The sequence below is a fragment of the Brachyistius frenatus genome, unplaced genomic scaffold (genome assembly GCF_029030835.1).
Source record: "Brachyistius frenatus isolate BFR_SWC_R1_liver_20210118 unplaced genomic scaffold, ASM2903083v1 Contig_139, whole genome shotgun sequence".
NCBI classification, from domain to species: domain Eukaryota; kingdom Metazoa; phylum Chordata; class Actinopteri; family Embiotocidae; genus Brachyistius; species Brachyistius frenatus.
Window position 1 is genome coordinate 586,886 of NW_027210738.1, and position 17,531 is coordinate 604,416.

The window sequence follows — 17,531 nt, forward strand, 5'->3', positions numbered from 1 at the left end:
CCAGGCTTTACTATCTGACACTTGTTTCATCAAAGCCTCCTTTGTTTTTGGTTTCGCCCCGCCCACTCGCACAGTTCATCTATCCAGCGCGGCGCAGAGCCCGACCCTCTCAAACCTGCTGGAATAATGACATCATCCTAGTCTTTACTTACAAATACTTAATGTTACAGACAAATACTTCAGATTTGAAACCCCAGTTTTTAATGGATGGGTGTGGCTTTTTGCTGTCGCAGCAGATACGAGAACCTATAAATCCTAAACCACCATCATCTGCACTAGAGGAAAAACCCGAGCCTTTAATTGGCTACATCAAATAAAACGGCGTGTTTTTATATGCCGATATTACTACATTTGCCGGTGGCATCTGCGCCGCCCTCCATTACGAGCCGGAAGCGCGGTTGTAAAAACTCATTTCCGACACGGGGCTTGCGGTTTGCAGCGCCGGAGATTTTAAGTGTGTGCTTAATGTGAAGTATTAAAAACTGAACACAAACTGCTGCAACGTGAGCTGGGGGGAGGGTGAGGGGGGGGGGGTCACGGCACAGAGTTATCGAGTTACGACGAGAACATTTCGAGTGATCAGTTGTCGTAAAAAAAAAAAAAAAGATATTATAGCGCATTAAATGATTGATTTGGATCTAGTGAGGCTTCGGGGGGGTGTGTGTGTGGGGGAGTGGGAGGGTGGGGGGGTTGAGGGACGAGTGTAAATTACGACGTAATTGGACAGATGAGACGGCGTCGGGCCCTCGGCTTCGTAGCGGCGTCGCGGGAGGTCGATAAACAACCGAACCGCGCGAGTCAGGAAGTGATTGAAAGGGGGGCGGAGGGGGGGGGGTGGACTTACGATCTATTACCACGAGGTTAGATTGTTTCGTCATGAACTAACTTTAGAAATAATAATAATAAAAAAACTTTAAAAAAAAACACGGGAGGGTGTTTCTCTCCGTGTGTGTGTGTGTGTGTGTGTTAACACAGTTTGACCTAAGATGTGAATTTTATCCGACTGAGTTACAACGTCGTGGCCCAGTCATCCATCTGCTCCGTAGACCCCCCCCCTCCCACTCTATGCAATTGTAATTGCATTAGTGCAGTGTTGATTTTTTTATTAGACACCTTTTCCCAAAGCCCCCACGCTCATTTTTCCTTTATTAGACCCGAGTCTGGAAAGACAATACGGAGCCTCATGTCGCGGCGTCCCTCCGGACAGAACTTCATTCCAAAGTGAGCTGAGTGATAAGTGGGCAGAACCGGGACCGTCCAGGGGATTTGGGGAGGAATGCCGCGGGCTGCCTTTGTGTCTGCGTTCGCCTCCGTTCACACGAGTACGTTTCAATCTGAGCTGTCGGGAGGGGGGAAAATGTTCTCTGGAATCTGGGGGGGGGGGGAACCAACGTTTTTTTTTGGCACCTTTCAGCACATCGTTTTGGTTTTCCTGCCCTTCAACTGCAGTTTAAAAAAAAAAAAAAAAAAAAATTATACCCTTTCACCCGTTTCACTCGTTTGATTTCAGTGAAAAGCAGCTGACCAGCAACACGCGTGCAAAACATCGTGGAGCTTTTAGCATGTCGGTGGAGAAAATATTGGACGATTGAACATCGAATAATCGGTAACTGTTTGCTAACGAGCTGTTGACGTAAATGTACATCGTGGGTGTAAATGAGTTTACGCCATTTGGCTTTTTTTTTTTGGAATAGTTTCGACTTAGCTCGGTAAATGTCGCAGTAGAAAGCCGTAGTTCACTATTTTAAACTAAAATAGGTTAAATATTCGGAATAAAATCAAATAATTCAGCGCGAATTTCAAAAAGTAGTTTTGCTTGAAATGCCCGTCTCTAGTTCAGGGAACATCGGTGGATTGTAGCGTCTGCCGATAACTTGCATGCGAGTCGTTGAAAACGTGTGGTTACACTCTCCCCCTCTAAACTGCATGAAAACGTAATTTTCCGTTCAGGAACCGATATTGAAGTCAAGGTTTCGGCGCCGGTAATCAAAACTCTATTAACAACACCCCCGGCCGTTTGGGACAATGTTTACTTCATTATTTGTTGAAATACATTTCAATCACAGCTTATCTCCTGTTTTTCTTTGTCGGCCGTTGAATAGGCCGAGATGTTGTTGTGTCATAACGAGGAATGTATTTCATTAACTTTGGCATTTGCCATTAGTTTTTTTGATTTATTTTTACAAAACACAACACAGCTGCTGTTTGTTACCAGCTCTTGCTTTTTTTATATATATATATATTTTGTCCACCTCCTCGCCATCGCTCTCACTTCCTGTCTCCCCTCTCTATCACGCTGTCACCGTTTTCCCATCCATCAGCCCGATGGTGCAGATATAGACGTTATATTGGCCGTCGCATCGACAGTCGTGAGTCTTTCGCTCAAAGCTTTCACCTTCGGGCTCCGTGTCGCAGAGTGGTTTTATTTATTTATTTATTTATTTTTTGCCGGCGGTGTCGCTCTCTAATCTTTGTAATTTCTTTGCGGGATGTGTCCCGGGCTTCAGGTTTTGTCCCCTTCATTTTCACTGCCGTCACTGCGAAGGCAGCGCGAACATAGTCGGGGGTGAATAAATGAACGTGGAGCGCTGTTGACACGAAATGTAAGGAGATATTAATTTAGCCAATGGCCCGCGTCGTTAGGTTGATGTGCATGATTGAAATTTAAAGCTGCAGTGCAGGACTTTAACACACAAATGAATGTCTCGTGTTCAAGGCCCTTTGCCCGACATTTTTCAAATCTGGTGTCTGGTTTGATGAAGGCCTGCTCCGAAGGGCTTTGCTCTTACTTGAAGGGGAAAGAACAACAATTCAATTCAATCATGCGACTCCCCGTGACTTGATCAAATTCCATTGCGGTGGACCAGGTTATGGAGGACGAGAGCACATACAGAGTTGTTTTCGTATCTTCTCCGAATGCCAGAAGGGCGGCGACAAAAGCTCCCGCCGCAGGTTTACCCTCCCTGTGAACCCCTTCGCTATTTTCAGGGTAATTCCACTACCTTTGCTTTTAAGCTCATATCTCGGTCATTATAGGAGCCAACCATTCATGCTGTAATCTAGTTTTTTTTCAGGACAGTCTTGGCTATCCAGATCTTTCATCATTTAATTTGATAATACTTAAAGATTTCTTATATTGGGCTTTGTATCAAGGAAAAAAAAGAAATTGTCTTATAAAATGCGAAACAGCGTTGGAGTAGGAATCATTTATAGTGCCCATATAAAGCCGTCTAACTTTTAAGAGTCATTTTTATGCATCACTTTTTAGTATTTCTAGATCATTTTATAGGAAATCTACACCTGAACAGCAGAAAAAGGCTCTTTTCCACCAAGTCATTGTTTTAAAGTTGCGGTGCTGTACGGCAAATTTAACGAAAATTCAGGGTTAATGACAACTGAATCTGCATTTACATTGCACAATCACAGAAAAAGTTCGAGCTGGGCAAACAAATGTTTTTTGCCTTTTCAGCCGGTGCTGAGTGACAGCCCCTCACACCTCTCTTCATTCTCCTCACTCCGACTGTATGCTTTCATATTCCCGGATTCAAAGGGTAACTGTTCTTTTTTTTGTTGTTGTTGCAAGACAATCATTTAAGAAACACTAGATGCTAACTAGCAGTCATTCCCAAGCTGCTGTGCTGCGGCGATAAAGTTCCTCTTTTCGAATTGCAACACTGTCTGTCAAAATAAAGACAAAAGACAAAAGGAGCGTCTTCATCCGTCAATGGACCGGCTTACGTTATTGTTTTTGCGACGGCTTCGTTTTTCCTGTGCAGAATGAAAAAATCATAGCCTGTCGTACCCAGACCCAAATTGACTGCGTGAATATGTGGCTCGTCAGCATTTTAAACATACAAAAGGGCTGAAAGAAAGAAAGTCGCGTTTACAAATTTGGCTTAATGGGGACGAGCTTCTAGACGCGTCACATCGAGGGATTTCTTGACGAGCAACAAGTCATCGATCCGCCCGGCGCTTCCGTCGCCTGGTGTTACCAGACTACCGCGTACAGCTTTCTTCTTCGCCGATGAGTATAGTCTGGGAAACCTTGCTCGCTCTCCCGTTCGGCTCAGCCACTCTGAAGGCCAGACCAATCGGCGGACCGTTAGCGGTGGGCTCAGCGCGACGACGATAAAGTCCAGCCTCATGGCAACGGCGGTAAGAGTTTTGGCAACATACGGTGGTCCATGCCGATTTATCAAAGGGCCGTCTCGATGGTTTCAAAATGAACCCAGTGAGATGCAACGACTGGACAAAGATTCTCCGTGGAGACGGACCGAACCCATAAAACTCAAGTAGCGTATTTTGGGTCTGGAATACACCAGGCTCGTCTCCGAAGACCTCGCCGTGCCGAGGTCAGCGCTACCGGCCGTCAGCCATGAAAGAGTCAAATCGCTTTAACTGGAAGTCCTTCGGGAAGATGAACAAAAGAGCCGGCAGTGGAGGAAAAGGAGTGACAGCGGCGTTGTAGTGCAGGCGAGTGAAAGTAGGGTTCCTCTCCGTTTTTAACGTTACTCAGATTCTCTCTGGCCTCCATTAAACTCATCTCTCTCTCTCTCTCTGCCCCACAATTTTCTGTTTCCGTTCTCCAATCCTTGGGAACATTCATGAAAATGTAATGTGCATTTAAACATGGGCAAATCACAGTCATTTTGTGCCATTATGATAATTACCATAAACAAACAAGACCATTACGGGGAAGATTTGCATCTCCGACTGGCCTCCGCAAAGCATTTTAATACCGGTTGAAGGTTCTGCCACGAAATGCGCTGGACTGGGGGTTGTTTTTTTTGGCCTAAATTGAAAAAAAAAGACCATTTGGAGTTGTGCGATCGTGGTAGATGGTAGAAAGGAATGAATGAACGAAAGAGAAAAATGACCTTCAACATGTTTATCCTGCGAGTATGTTTTTTTTTTCTTCTTCTGGAAAGTGGAAAAATGAGTAATTATCTACTTTCAGGCATTTGAGTTACGGAGGTGGGAACAACACGGGACGACTGGTATTTGGTCGTATGCAAGTGTTATTTGATCACGTTGGTGTATTTACATTTGGAAAAACGAACCAGATTAAGAAGCTTTTTATCAGTATTTTGACATGGTTCCCAAAAAACGTGAAGTGATTTGGGAGCCCCAACTTATACCCGGGCCCCCGTTGGACGACGCGATGAGCTAAGGCTCATAAGACTATCTTGACTTTTTAAGATATACCAATATATTTCCAAACGAGAAGTAGAATGAGACGGTTCACGTCCATATTGTTTGATGTTGCGTTATATAACCCTCCATAAAGAGCGGCGAGCGTTTGCATCTCTTGTCTCTCGGTCTCAGTGCAGCTCCGTGGAGCTGGTTGATGGTGAATCATGGACGTCTGTTTAGGGAGCTATGTATATATATATGTGTGTGTTTGTGTATATATATATATATAGAAAATGAACCAAGTCCAGAAAGACACGCAAAACCGCTGGCAGCAGAGCCGAAACCATGGCAACCAGAATTGAGACAAGACTCGTGCTGACGCAGGTCAGTCTGTTGTTGATGTCCAAAACAGCTAAAAGAGACGCCTGTTCTAATGAAGCAATATTGCAATTATACCAACTAAATAAAATATCTCATCGAAGTGCATTTCATATTGTGGGGTTATTCGCTCTCGAAATATACGGCTTTTTGGTAGCGTGATCTCCGTTTCCACGGCAACACGTGGGGGGGGGAGGGTATGACTAACATCTGGAAAACAATCAGTCCCGTCAGTCTAAGCGAATGTCACGTAGGCGATGTTTACCACGCCAGGAAGGGGATGTCTCGTGTGTGTGTGTGTGTGTGTGTGTGTGTGTGTGTGTGTGTGTGTGTGTGTGTGTGTGTGTGTGTGTGTGTGTGTGTGTGTGTGTGTGTGAGAGAGAGAGAGAGAGCTGGGTGAGGTCTAAGGCCAGAGAAGCCACAGAGCTCTGAATGGAAGATGGACTCCGACTTGTAAACTTGTCTTCATCCCCGCACACACACACACACACACACACACACACACACACACACACACACACACACACACACACACACACACTGTTGTTTTCTCCACACCGCCCCAGGGAAGAGAGGAGGCTTTCAAGGCGACTGTGGAATCTTCAGTCAACCAGAAAAAGTGAATTTTTTTGGGACAAAACTGAAGCCGTTTGCAGTGTGTTTGTGTGCGTGTGTGTGTGTGTGTGTGTGTGTGTGTGTGTGTGTGTGTGTGTGTGTGCGTGTGTGGTGTGCGTGCGCATGCATTTAAAGGAGACAAAATAAAAAGACAGATAAGTGGAGGAAAAACACAATAAAGGCTCTTATTAAACCAGAGAGGGCACATTTCGGACTTTCCAATTCAGTTCCCATCAGCTGCTGCTGCTGCTGCCTCTCCAAATCCTTCGTTTGTCTTCCTGCTTTCAGGCTGAATAATTAGACGCGATGCGTCGCGCTGGATAATGCGTCGCGCGGTCCGTAAAGTGGCCCGTAATGCCACAGCGAGACTACAGCGAGCGAGCGGCGGGCTCGCTCGCCCCGCGCAGACTGCCGAGCGAGAGGTTTCTCTCCACCACAATGACAGACGGTTATTATAAAGCAGCAGCAGAGCCATTTTGTCCTGATAAGACACACACTTTGTCCGAGGCTCTTAAGCCCCTTTGATGAGTGGAACACACACTTTTGCCGTCCTTGGATGAGAGTACTCACCCTGAGTCATGTCAATTTGTCAATTTTGGCCCTTTTTTCCTTGTCAACGTGTCTTTTTTCTTTTCTTTTTTGTCCCCGGTATAGTCATCCATTTAGTGACAAATGACTTCTTGTCTCTCTCCGTCTCTCTCCCTCTCCCTCTCCCTCTCTCTGCAGGGAGATGAAGTACTGACTGTCATCAAAACGAAGGCTCAGTGGCCGGCGTGGCAGCCGCTCAACCTGTGAGTATCCCTCAATGTCAGTTTCACTAAAAGGGGAAGAGGCGCTTCTGCGATACGGATCCGCGCTTTTTATCCCGGTGCGGATGAGAAACGCGTTAAAAATTTGAAACCAAAAATTCTAATTCAGATTGAATAAAAAAAAAATTTGGATACGAATTTCAAGCAAAACTACTATTTGATATTTTGTTGGGAACCGGTCGACTATTGTTCGAAGAGCAAACCTCCCACCGCTGCATGTATATATATATATAGACACACACACACACACACACACACACACACACACACACACACACACACACACAAAGACATCTTCACACCATAAACTCAGACTCATGAAATGCCATCAAACTTTGCAAATCTTTGCCTTTGAGAAATCTGATGAGAAGCAAAATACGAACTTCCACATAGAACTGCAGTTGCGTCCAGTAACTACTATTCATTTACTTCCTATGACGTACCGTGTTGGTACCGCTGGTACCATGTTGGTACTGTGTTGGTACCGTAGCACCTAATCTCATAGAGCCGCAAACCGGCGCCTGGTGAAGAACGTGTTCTTCCTCTCCTACTTTCGTTTATGGATAACAGTTGTGTAAATAGCTTTTAGGTGAATTACCGCCACCTTCTGGTGGTCAGTGGTAAAACTCAAAACAAGGACGATAAGATAATAAGTCAATCTTTTTATTCCTTAATAGCTATTTAAAAATCCCAAAATGACGATCCAAATATGCGGCGTCGTTGCAGTTAGTTGACACTTATTTCCCCGAATGTAAAATCCAAGAACAACCTTAAGGCTTAAGCATTTTTCTGCTGTGAATAGAGCTGCCTCTGGATGTTGTTCACTAACCGGGTTAATCCTACCATTTTGTTAAGTGTAAATTCATCGGTCCGGCAACTGCGCGGGTGGGCAGCAAAAATAGTTGATGATATCACTTCCAACAGTAACACACAACCACCAGCTGGTGGCCGATAGTCGTACTTCCTACAGTCCAGCTGAGAGACAAAACGGAAACGGGAAAAAGTAGGCGACCTCTCAAGGTCAATACTGTTACGATGTGCTTTAAGTCGACTTTTTATTTTTATTTTCCCTCTCTCACCAACGGAGGTATTTACATTCTCCACTGTAAATGTAGTCGGCCGTGAACGTCCACGTCCCTCTTGATGGATGTGTTGATCATTTTATTCATCACGTTTTCAGCCTTACAAATGTTGCCGCCGTGTAAAATCTGTGTACCGCCTTATTTCTTTTGTAAACTCTACTTGAAGGATTACACGCTTCTCCGTCGGTGGAAGAAAACTGCACAACCTTGGGGTTTTTAGAAAACGGTTGGGATTTTTCTCTATTCATGAACAGTGAAGTGTTTTCGAGGCCGCCGTTAAAACAATAAATCACTCTGACTCGTCGAAAAAAAGCCGCCCGGTCATATTTTTATTTTTATTTTTTTTCACGGTTATTCCGCGGCGTATTCTTTCTAAAGCGTGGAAATAATCCGTTTGGCTGAAAGCAAACAAAGACTTGCTCAAGCGATCAATATGTTATTTTCGCCGGATCAATAATAGAGAAATTATATTTCTTTGTTACGGGATATCCGTTCGATAAAACGGCAAATTCTGAATTAGCAGAATAAGTACGTCAAAGTTTTGGGAAATAAAGTTTCTGTCTGACTCAATGAGCTATAAATTATAATTAAAATACTACTGAGTTGTAATGTATGAATTTTAATAAACTTGATTCTTAATTGTTTTATGATGGCTTCTTTTATACGCCTCTTAAAAGCCGGGCTGACTCGTCTGAATCGTTGCACATTCTGGCATCCTGTGCACTCTTTGGAATTAGTTCAAGAGCAATTAGAAACTTATCACAGTTCTCGCCTTCAGCACACACACACACACACACACACACACACACACACACACACACACACACACACACACACACACACACACACACACACACACACACGCACACACACACACACACACTAATGTACTGTATCTTTCACCAAACATCTGTTTAATTACTCCTGCTAGCGTTCTCTGTCATTTGCGATATATTGTGCCACTATTATTTTTACTAATGAGAACATTCACGCACATGCGCGCGCACACACACAGTCGCACACACACACACACGAGCTCATTTGCTTCAATTTCCTATGCAAAGTTGTCATTTTTTTTTTTTTTTTTCTGAAATAGTTGTGTTTGCACTTACGTCTCGGTTAAGAAACGGTAATTCAGATACCAATGACAGTTTTTGTGTTTTTTTTCCTGTACGGGAACTTCCGTTTTACCTTATTACCGTAACCCACACCACCCGAAGAGAATATCTAATAACGAGCTATTTTTCTGCCACTAATTGGATATTTCAGAGCTTCAATTTTGAAGCAATTAGACGGTTGAAGTCAGAGGTCGGCAACTTTTCACCGAAATCGCCACAGCAGGTAGTTTAATATATAAAACGGCTTCTAATGAGGCGAATGCGCTCTTTTTTTAATCAGGCGAGCAGCTCCGTCGGCAGAGTTCTCGGTGGACCGGACCCGGCACCTGATGTCCTTCCTCACCATGCTGGGGCCCAGCCCGGACTGGAACGTGGGGCTCTCCGGAGAGGACCTCTGCACCAAGGAGTGCGGCTGGGTCCAGAGACTGGTGACGGACCTCATACCGTGGGACGCAGGCACCGACAGCGGCGTCACGTATGAGGTAACGTATCCTAATCAGTTCAAATGTCTCGAACCTGCGGCGGTAGAAAATTCCCTGGAAGTCCTGCGTTCGTTGTCAACGTTTTACTCTCGGTCTATGGCCGTCACGGGCACCACGGAGGAATTATTGCAAAATAGCTCGAAGAAAAAGCTCCAAAACAATGTTAAGTACGCGGCCGTAGGCCACATCGGTGCTGTCGAAACTGCCTCTAGAAAAAAATTCTACATTTTGGCGTCAAATATTTGGGGGAAGGCTTTCTGAAACATTTCAATGGGCTCCATTGACACGTTTTGTTTTACATAATGCACATGTCAAGTGAAATCACAAATGAGCACGAACCAACGGCCACAAAAACGCATGTAACGCTGATCAAGCAGTGTAATTTGGATTATTTCATATTGATATTGATTGAAATAGAAGTGTTCGTGTCCCGTCACACGAAGGCGGCGGAGATGCCTCCCCATAAAAACACGCCATAATGACCTATAAATACCACAACAGAAAATCAAGGCTCCCGCACTGAGCTCTCTCGTACGTGTCCTGCCGTCACAAACACCATCAGGGATTGGTCGTGATTTGTTTTTGTTTTTAAAGAGTCACTGAAAAATACAAAAATAAGTAGTTTATTTTGACCAGGTAGTAATGTGGTATCACCACCAGAAGGTGGCGGTAATACACCTAAAAGCCGTTTGCTTGTTCGAGTAATAGTGGAGGAGTTGCCAGCAAATATCCACAAAGTACTTTTTGCTTGAAAAGCTCATCGCTGAACGTTTTCCAAAACTGCAACGTGAACTGGACAAATGCTAGCCTCGTTAAACTCGTCTTCGTGAGCTCACCACCGGCCGAAGAAAATGTGAAATGTTTTGTTTCCAAACAACCAGTCGTATCTTTAAAGTGAAGTCTGAGAGGTAAAAACTCGCGCTTTATTGAGACCTGACCATAAAAGCCGATTGCACATTACTGTGAGGTTTACCGCCGGCCGCCATCATTCATTCGTATCAAAACATCACGGCGTTATTTTCCTGACTTCCAGCTGTTTGTTACCGTGACTACTTCTTCTTCTTTACTTTCCTACATCCATCGGAATGAAAGGTGCTCATCCATATGCACCCGCTGTTTTGGAGACCAGAGCAATTTATTTATAGTTTACAAGCTCATGAATAAGCGAGGAGCTTTGTTCTGCAGAGGGGAGGCCAAATACCTTTCAAACTAAATAAAAAAAAAATAACAGGCCTCCTTCGATTCATCTTCTGTTACTTTGTAATCACGGCAGTGTGTCCGGGCCTGATTTTTTTTACCATCAAATACTCTCAACCTTTTAAACTTTTGAGCAACACTGTCACACTTCATCCGTTTGTTTTTTTGTGTCCCGCATGTGGACGACTATTCCAAGATATACTCGGCATAGATGAGATATTGCTGATTTCCTTGAACCTGCAAAGGCCCCATTTTCCAAGCTGTTAATATGTCCTCTGTATTCTGGAAAGGAGAATGTATTATTTTAAAGTTTTACCGCTAGACATTAAAAGACCGCCACCCACAGACTGATGTTTGAAACTGTGCAGACACAACAACGGTATAAAAAGGCAACCGTTTTGCGGACATTAAAAGTAAAGGAGTTTTTCCACGATCTACGGGAGATGAGATCTTTTCAAACACGAAGAATCTTTAAATAAATCGATTTTTGTCGTCTTTTTCAGTGCAGTTGAAAAAGACAGGAAACGCGTGGAAAAGAGCGCGAGAGGAGGAAACTAACGCGTAACCACAAAGAGAATCGCCGACTTTGTTGTTACGGCGTCGCAGACGAGGACGTGACTTTATTTCTGGTCTCGTACTCCCCCTGCAGACGTATTTTATTTTGCGTCATCGAGTTCTGCTTCATATATTTAATCGAAAACCGGTTTGAAACTCAGAAAATGACGCAATTGAGTTGAGCCTGAAACAACAAAGGGAATGATTCATGTTTTGTCACATGTTTCTGTCTTTTTGTCTTCGTCTCCGTAGAGGTTTTTATTCCAAGAATACACGAAACACACACCTGTTAAAAAAAAAAAAAAAAAAAAAAACCATGAATCTCTTTATGAAAGGGTGGGGGTGTTTAAATGGATATAAATGATGCATACGGAGATCAAACAGTAAAAGAGGCCGTGGACCAGGTGGCGTATGCGAAAAAACAGTGGAGGTGACTATTTCAGACCTTTTTTTTGTTTTTACACCTGCCCAACTCACTTTTTAAAAAAAATTTTTAGGTCAGTATAAAATCAAACCGCTCGTGCTGTATAATTACTTTTTTTGTTTAATTAATTCAACTTTGTACTACTGCTGCTGCACTGTTAATCACCCCCCCCCACCCCCACCCCTCCCTAAGAGAAATGATGTTGTTGTCTTTTCTCAAAAGCCTGTTTCACAGACATGCATTCACTTCTGTTGCTGTTGGTGGATTAGTATTCTCGTCCCACAAATAATTCCCATGCCCTAAATTTTGGCTGTTTAACTTTTGATTACTCTAACCGTTCCTCGGGTCGGAGGGGCTGAGAGACTCTCTTCGCCCTCCGGCGTATTTGATGCACAATACACACGAGCAGATGTTTTCCTCCAGGACAACCCCCCCCCCCACCACACCTACCTCCCTCCCCCCAACTCCCCCTTTTTTCTTCTCTCTACACCGAGAGTGCATGATTTTGCACAATGCTAATGTGGAGAAGGGTGGGAGTCGTTTCCCCTTCAAATCACGACCTGATCTTCACCCATTGCGTCTTATTTTTCGCATCCCCCCCACCCCCACACACACACCCCCCTCCCTCCCCCTTTTACCCGATCGTTAAAAAGCCGTCAGAGCTGATTCAGCTTTAGGTTCACATTGAAACTCCGTGACATCCACCTGGGGAGACGACGAGTGAAAAGGAGAAGGTTGAAGAATTCCTTCAGTGCCTTCTGCTGGGTGATAACATGCCTCAGATATTTTTTTCATTATTTGTTTTTTACCAGGAAGCTTGAAATGTTACAGGGGGGGTAAACACTCACTTACATATGTTTTTTTTTTTTTTTTTGGGCCACCTGGGAGGAACACACGGAGCTGCAAACTCAGCTATAATCACCTTATAAGTTCCCAACCGGTTTTACATTCGAACCCACATTTTTTGAATTAGTCATTAAGTTATGACCCACATTTTTTTTGTTTTTTTTTGTTTTTGTAGCCGTTCAAATTCAGTTCACAGAAAAGTAGTTCGGTAAATCGCAACAGCCTCGTACAGTTAAAAACTTGAAACCGAAAAATGTGCTACACCAGTGCACCTAAAGCTAAAAGTTTAAAGAAATAAAAAGGCCGACTTATCTTAAATTACAAGTATGTGGTTTTTTTTAATTATTTTTTTTTTATTTGTTTTTTTTACTTTAAACTATCAAAGCTCATCAAGTTTTAAGAACCTTTATTGAAAGGTGAAATATTAAATGAAAAGGCAGAATTCATTTGAATTTAAAAGCCAGACTCATCTAATCCTAAACCTTAACCTTTAACATTGAAGGTAAACCAAAATAACGAGCTGAAAGATGCTAAAATGCTGTAGATGTCGATGATAAATAAATACGGGTATGCCAGTGTATTTTCTATGTTTGGTATTTCTTGGTAGCTCACTTGCAGCCTTACTTTGACCTCTTCCAGTCGCCAAACAAGCCCATCAACCCGCAGGAGAAGATCCGGCCGTTGACCAGTTTGGACCATCCCCAGAGCCCGTTCTACGACCCGGAGGGCGGGGCCATTACGCCCGTGGCCAAAGTGGTGGTGGAGCGTATCGCTAGAAAGGTAAATATGTTGTGTGGAAGTTATACGAATTAGAAAAATCGCATTCACTGTAGATATTTTTTAAGTTTTAGCTCAGCCCTACACAAAAAAACTGTTAGTGTGGGTTAGTGTGTGTTAGTGTGGGTGAGTGTTAGTGTGTGTGTGTCAATGTGTGTTAGTGTGGGTTAGTGTGTGTTTGTCAGTGTGTGTTAGTGTGTGTTAGTGTGTGTTAGTGTGGGTTAGTGTGTGTTAGTGTGGGTTAGTGTGTGTTAGTGTGGGCAAGTGTGTGTGTGTGTGTGTGTGTGTGTGTGTGTGTGTGTGTGTGTGTGTGTGTGTGTGTGTGTGTGTGTGTGTGTGTGTGTGTGTGTGTGTGTGTGTGTGTGTGTGTGTGTGTGTTAGTGTGGCTGAGTGTGGATTTGTGAGTGTGTGTGTGTGGGGGGGGGTTAGTGTGGCTGAGTGTGGATTAGTGAGTGTGTGTGTGTGTGTGTGTGTGTGTGTGTGTGTGTGTGTGTGTGTGTGTGTGTGTGTGTGTGTGTGTGTGTGTGTGTGTTAGTGTGGGTGAGTGTTAGTGTGGGTTAGTGTGGCTGAGTGTGGATTAGTGAGTGTGTGTGTGTGTGTGTGGGGGGGTTAGTGTGGCTGAGTGTGGATTAGTGTGTGTGTGTGTGTGTGTGTGTGTGTGTGTGTGTGTGTGTGTGTGTGTGTGTGTGTGTGTGTGTGTGTGTGTGGGTGTTAGTGTGGGTTAGTGTGGTTAGTGTGTGTGAGTGTGTGTGTGTGTGTGTGTGTGTGTGTGTGTGTGTGTGTGTGTGTGTGTGTGTGTGTGTGTGTGTGTGTGTGTGTGTGTGTGTGTGTGTGTGTGTGTGTCCTGAGCTTTTCCTTTGTGTGCACAGGGGGAGCAGTGCAACGTGGTGCCAGACACCATAGACGACATAGTGGCCGATATTGGACAGGAGGAGAAGGAGGAAGGTACAGTGAATGCCCGGACACTATACACACACACACACACACACACACACACACACACACACACACACACTACACACACACACACACACACTACACAGACACACTCTCCTGATTACAGCTCTTCAGGGAAGGACCCCCAAACAAGATCCAGTAGATTAACTTGAAGAGTTCGACGGAGTGTTTAATTATTTAAAACCCTTTCATTACACGATATTACATTCCTTCATGTTCTTTGAACTCGACCGTCTCCTCGGATTCCCCTTTTTTGTGTTTGCACAACATTCGCCGTAACTATGGAGGTCTCGCTTAGCTGCACAGACGGAGCAGACACTGCGGGGACTCTTGTGTGTTGCGATGCACAAGTGCAGATCGAGTCCCGTCCTCATCAAATAGACTTGATACTCCGAGAAGCAGCGGAGATCCCGAGACTCTCGACACGGATGTTTTTCAGGAGATGAAATCTGTGTTGGTGTTTTGGTACTTCGGTGTTTCGCCTGCCGAACAAAACACCAACGTAGAACTGCAGTTTACGTCCAGTAACTACCGTTTAAATTCAGTCTGTCACTCAAAGTTAGTTCACAACACTTGTAACCAAATCATAGAGTTCATTAGTGAAATCTGACTTTAATATAATGTCAGTAATTTTAGGGTTTTCCAATTAATTATATTTCAAGTTAAACAAAATCCTGAATTTAGCAAAAGCTAATAGAAACATATAACAAGAAGTCATTTTTTTAAAGTTGATATGAAGTATGTTTTCTTTCAGTGTCGCTTTTAATGTCTTTTCTGGAAGAGACAGACAAAAAATTTTTTTTTTTTTTTTTAATTGCAGTTTTTTTTTATCTCAACATCTTTTAGTTTAAACAATCACAACCTTTTTTTTGGGGGGGGGGGGGGCTGTTTTTAAAACCGTCTCTTAACCCCCCACAGACGAGCTGAGTCGGACAGGCTGGTTCGTGACTGAGCTTCGAGCTCCGCATGAGGAGCTTTATGCTTTTTTATTTATTTATTTATTTATTTTACTGGAAGTGGCTTTAGTGTAGGGTTCAGGATTTCTGCCCACACAGCAGAATACTTAACAAGGATCTCCTGCTGCCTAATAGATGTCTTCCTCAGTCAGTCACGAGCCATTTGCTTGCTTCCTTCCTTCCCTCCCTCCCTCCCTCCCTCCCCCCCCTGTTCTCCACCTGTCCTCGCTTTCCCTCCAGCGAGATGACACTACGGAGACGAGTATCCGTTCAGGCGGGAATCAGCCTGAACGGATACTCGTCTCCGACGCTTTCACATCATCCCACCTCTCTCCCCCCTTTTACCTGCCTCCTCTCTCCCCTTGCTCCCCCCTCACCTCCTCCCCCCCACTGCTTCTCGTAGCTCTGCTGCCGCTGTTAATTGGACAAGACATTCACAAATCACCCTCTTCCTCTTCGACCCCTCCTCTCCGAGTTTAGATACTTCAGCGGAGTGAATTAGATTTTTTTTTTTTTTTTTGTTCTTTGGTAAAAGCTAATTTAACGGCCGACGTCAACCGCACGATTCTGAGTCGTGGGAGAAAAAAAAAAAGAAAGAAAAGAAGTTCTTCGCCCCAGTTCACATTCCCTTCATCTTTTATATACATTTTTTTTTTGTGGTCTCAGATGACACACCGGAGACGTGCATCTACTCCGGCTGGTCGCCCTGGTCGGCCTGCAGCAGCGCCACGTGCGAGAAAGGTCGCCGGATGAGGCAGAGGATGCTGAAGGCCCAGCTGGATCTCAGCGTGCCGTGTCCCCACACTCAAGATTTCCAGCCCTGCATGGGGCCGGGATGCAGCATGGAGGGTAAAACACACACACACACACACACACACACACACACACACACACACACACACACACACACACACACACACACACACACACACACACACACACACACACTTATACACCCCGTTTCCACCTTGCATCAACTAGAGATGGGTATTTTTGCACGTAAAGCGACGAAGTTAGAAGTCAGAAACGGCCTCAAATTTCTTCCGCGGTTAGCTGTTGTTAAACTTGGCAGAGGATCCTTTATACAAAACTTTTAAGATCCAAATAATGTAGGATTTGTAATGATTTTCAGCCAGTTTCTCTTCAATAAACAACATTCGTTATTTTTTGGGAGTTGGGACGGCAAATGCAAACGCTAGATAGTTCTTTATTTCCCCTCATTATATTGACAGTAACTGCACTTGAATTCCCTCTGAGCAGAACCCGAAAAGGAAAGCTTTATCTCAATAAGGAGCGTTGACACTTATGAAAACCAGCCGGACCATTATTTATCAAAGTTATGACATCTAAAAATTCTCCAACGTGTTAATTTAGGAGGTTCAAAAAGTTTTTCCCCAACAGTTGGAAAAATTAAGACACATTTATCAAGTGACTCACTTCTACTGTAAAAGGAGCTTAAAAGAGCAACGCATCCTTTATTTTCTTTATGTATGAATAAATACGTAATGATAAAGTAACAGGAAACGGAAACAACATCCTGCCGTTTCTCTTTGAGGCACTTCAGAGAAACGGTCCAATTAAAAGTATTCAGTCCCACGTTAACAGCGCCGACAAGAAGACAGCGATCGCAATAAAATCAACGGACTACTTATTCTGCTCGTTTGTTTGCGATCCCGATAATTGCCGAACTTCATCCCTTACCGTTAAATACATTTTTTTTTTTAAAAACCCTGCTCGCCTCCCGCTCTGAACCGCAACCTCCTCTTAACCAACGTAAAGTGGGAGACGGTTTTGTTTTCCTCATCAAAAATGAGTAAATTCTCTGATACATTTTGTGAATAGCAGTAAAAAGACGGCAGCGGTGAAGGGTTTTTGTTTTCCTTTCATCTTCCACTCGCGTGTTCAACGCTTGACTTTTAGCAGCTCAATAAATGAGGGCCCTGGACCATGTCCTTTATTACCAGTAAATTTCAACTATTGCAGCCTTCCAAGGTAATTTCCTCCGGGATCAATAAAGTGTCTTTCATCAAAGAGACTTCAAGCAGAAATACTTAATTGAAAGTACAGAAAAACAGGAGGAAAACGCTTTGCCTTTGTCTCTGTGTTCTCCTGCTTCAATGCACTTTTTTTTTTCTTTCTGACTTTTAATAGCTGATATTCAGTCTGATATGATACTTTAAGGAACTTCACTCAAAAAAAGTG

At 43.8% G+C, this 17,531-nt stretch overlaps 1 protein-coding gene across 1 annotated transcript in view; it reads left to right on the forward strand.

The window, feature by feature from the left end:
• spon1b (spondin 1b) overlaps positions 1-17,531 on the forward strand; it is a 72,632-nt gene that overhangs the window by 43,900 nt on the left and 11,201 nt on the right. The window contains exons 7-11 of the mRNA XM_069715192.1: positions 6,853-6,917; positions 9,416-9,617; positions 13,279-13,419; positions 14,286-14,361; positions 15,996-16,178. Coding sequence (XP_069571293.1) covers positions 6,853-6,917; positions 9,416-9,617; positions 13,279-13,419; positions 14,286-14,361; positions 15,996-16,178 — 667 coding nt within the window. The remainder of the gene's footprint in view (positions 1-6,852; positions 6,918-9,415; positions 9,618-13,278; positions 13,420-14,285; positions 14,362-15,995; positions 16,179-17,531) is intronic.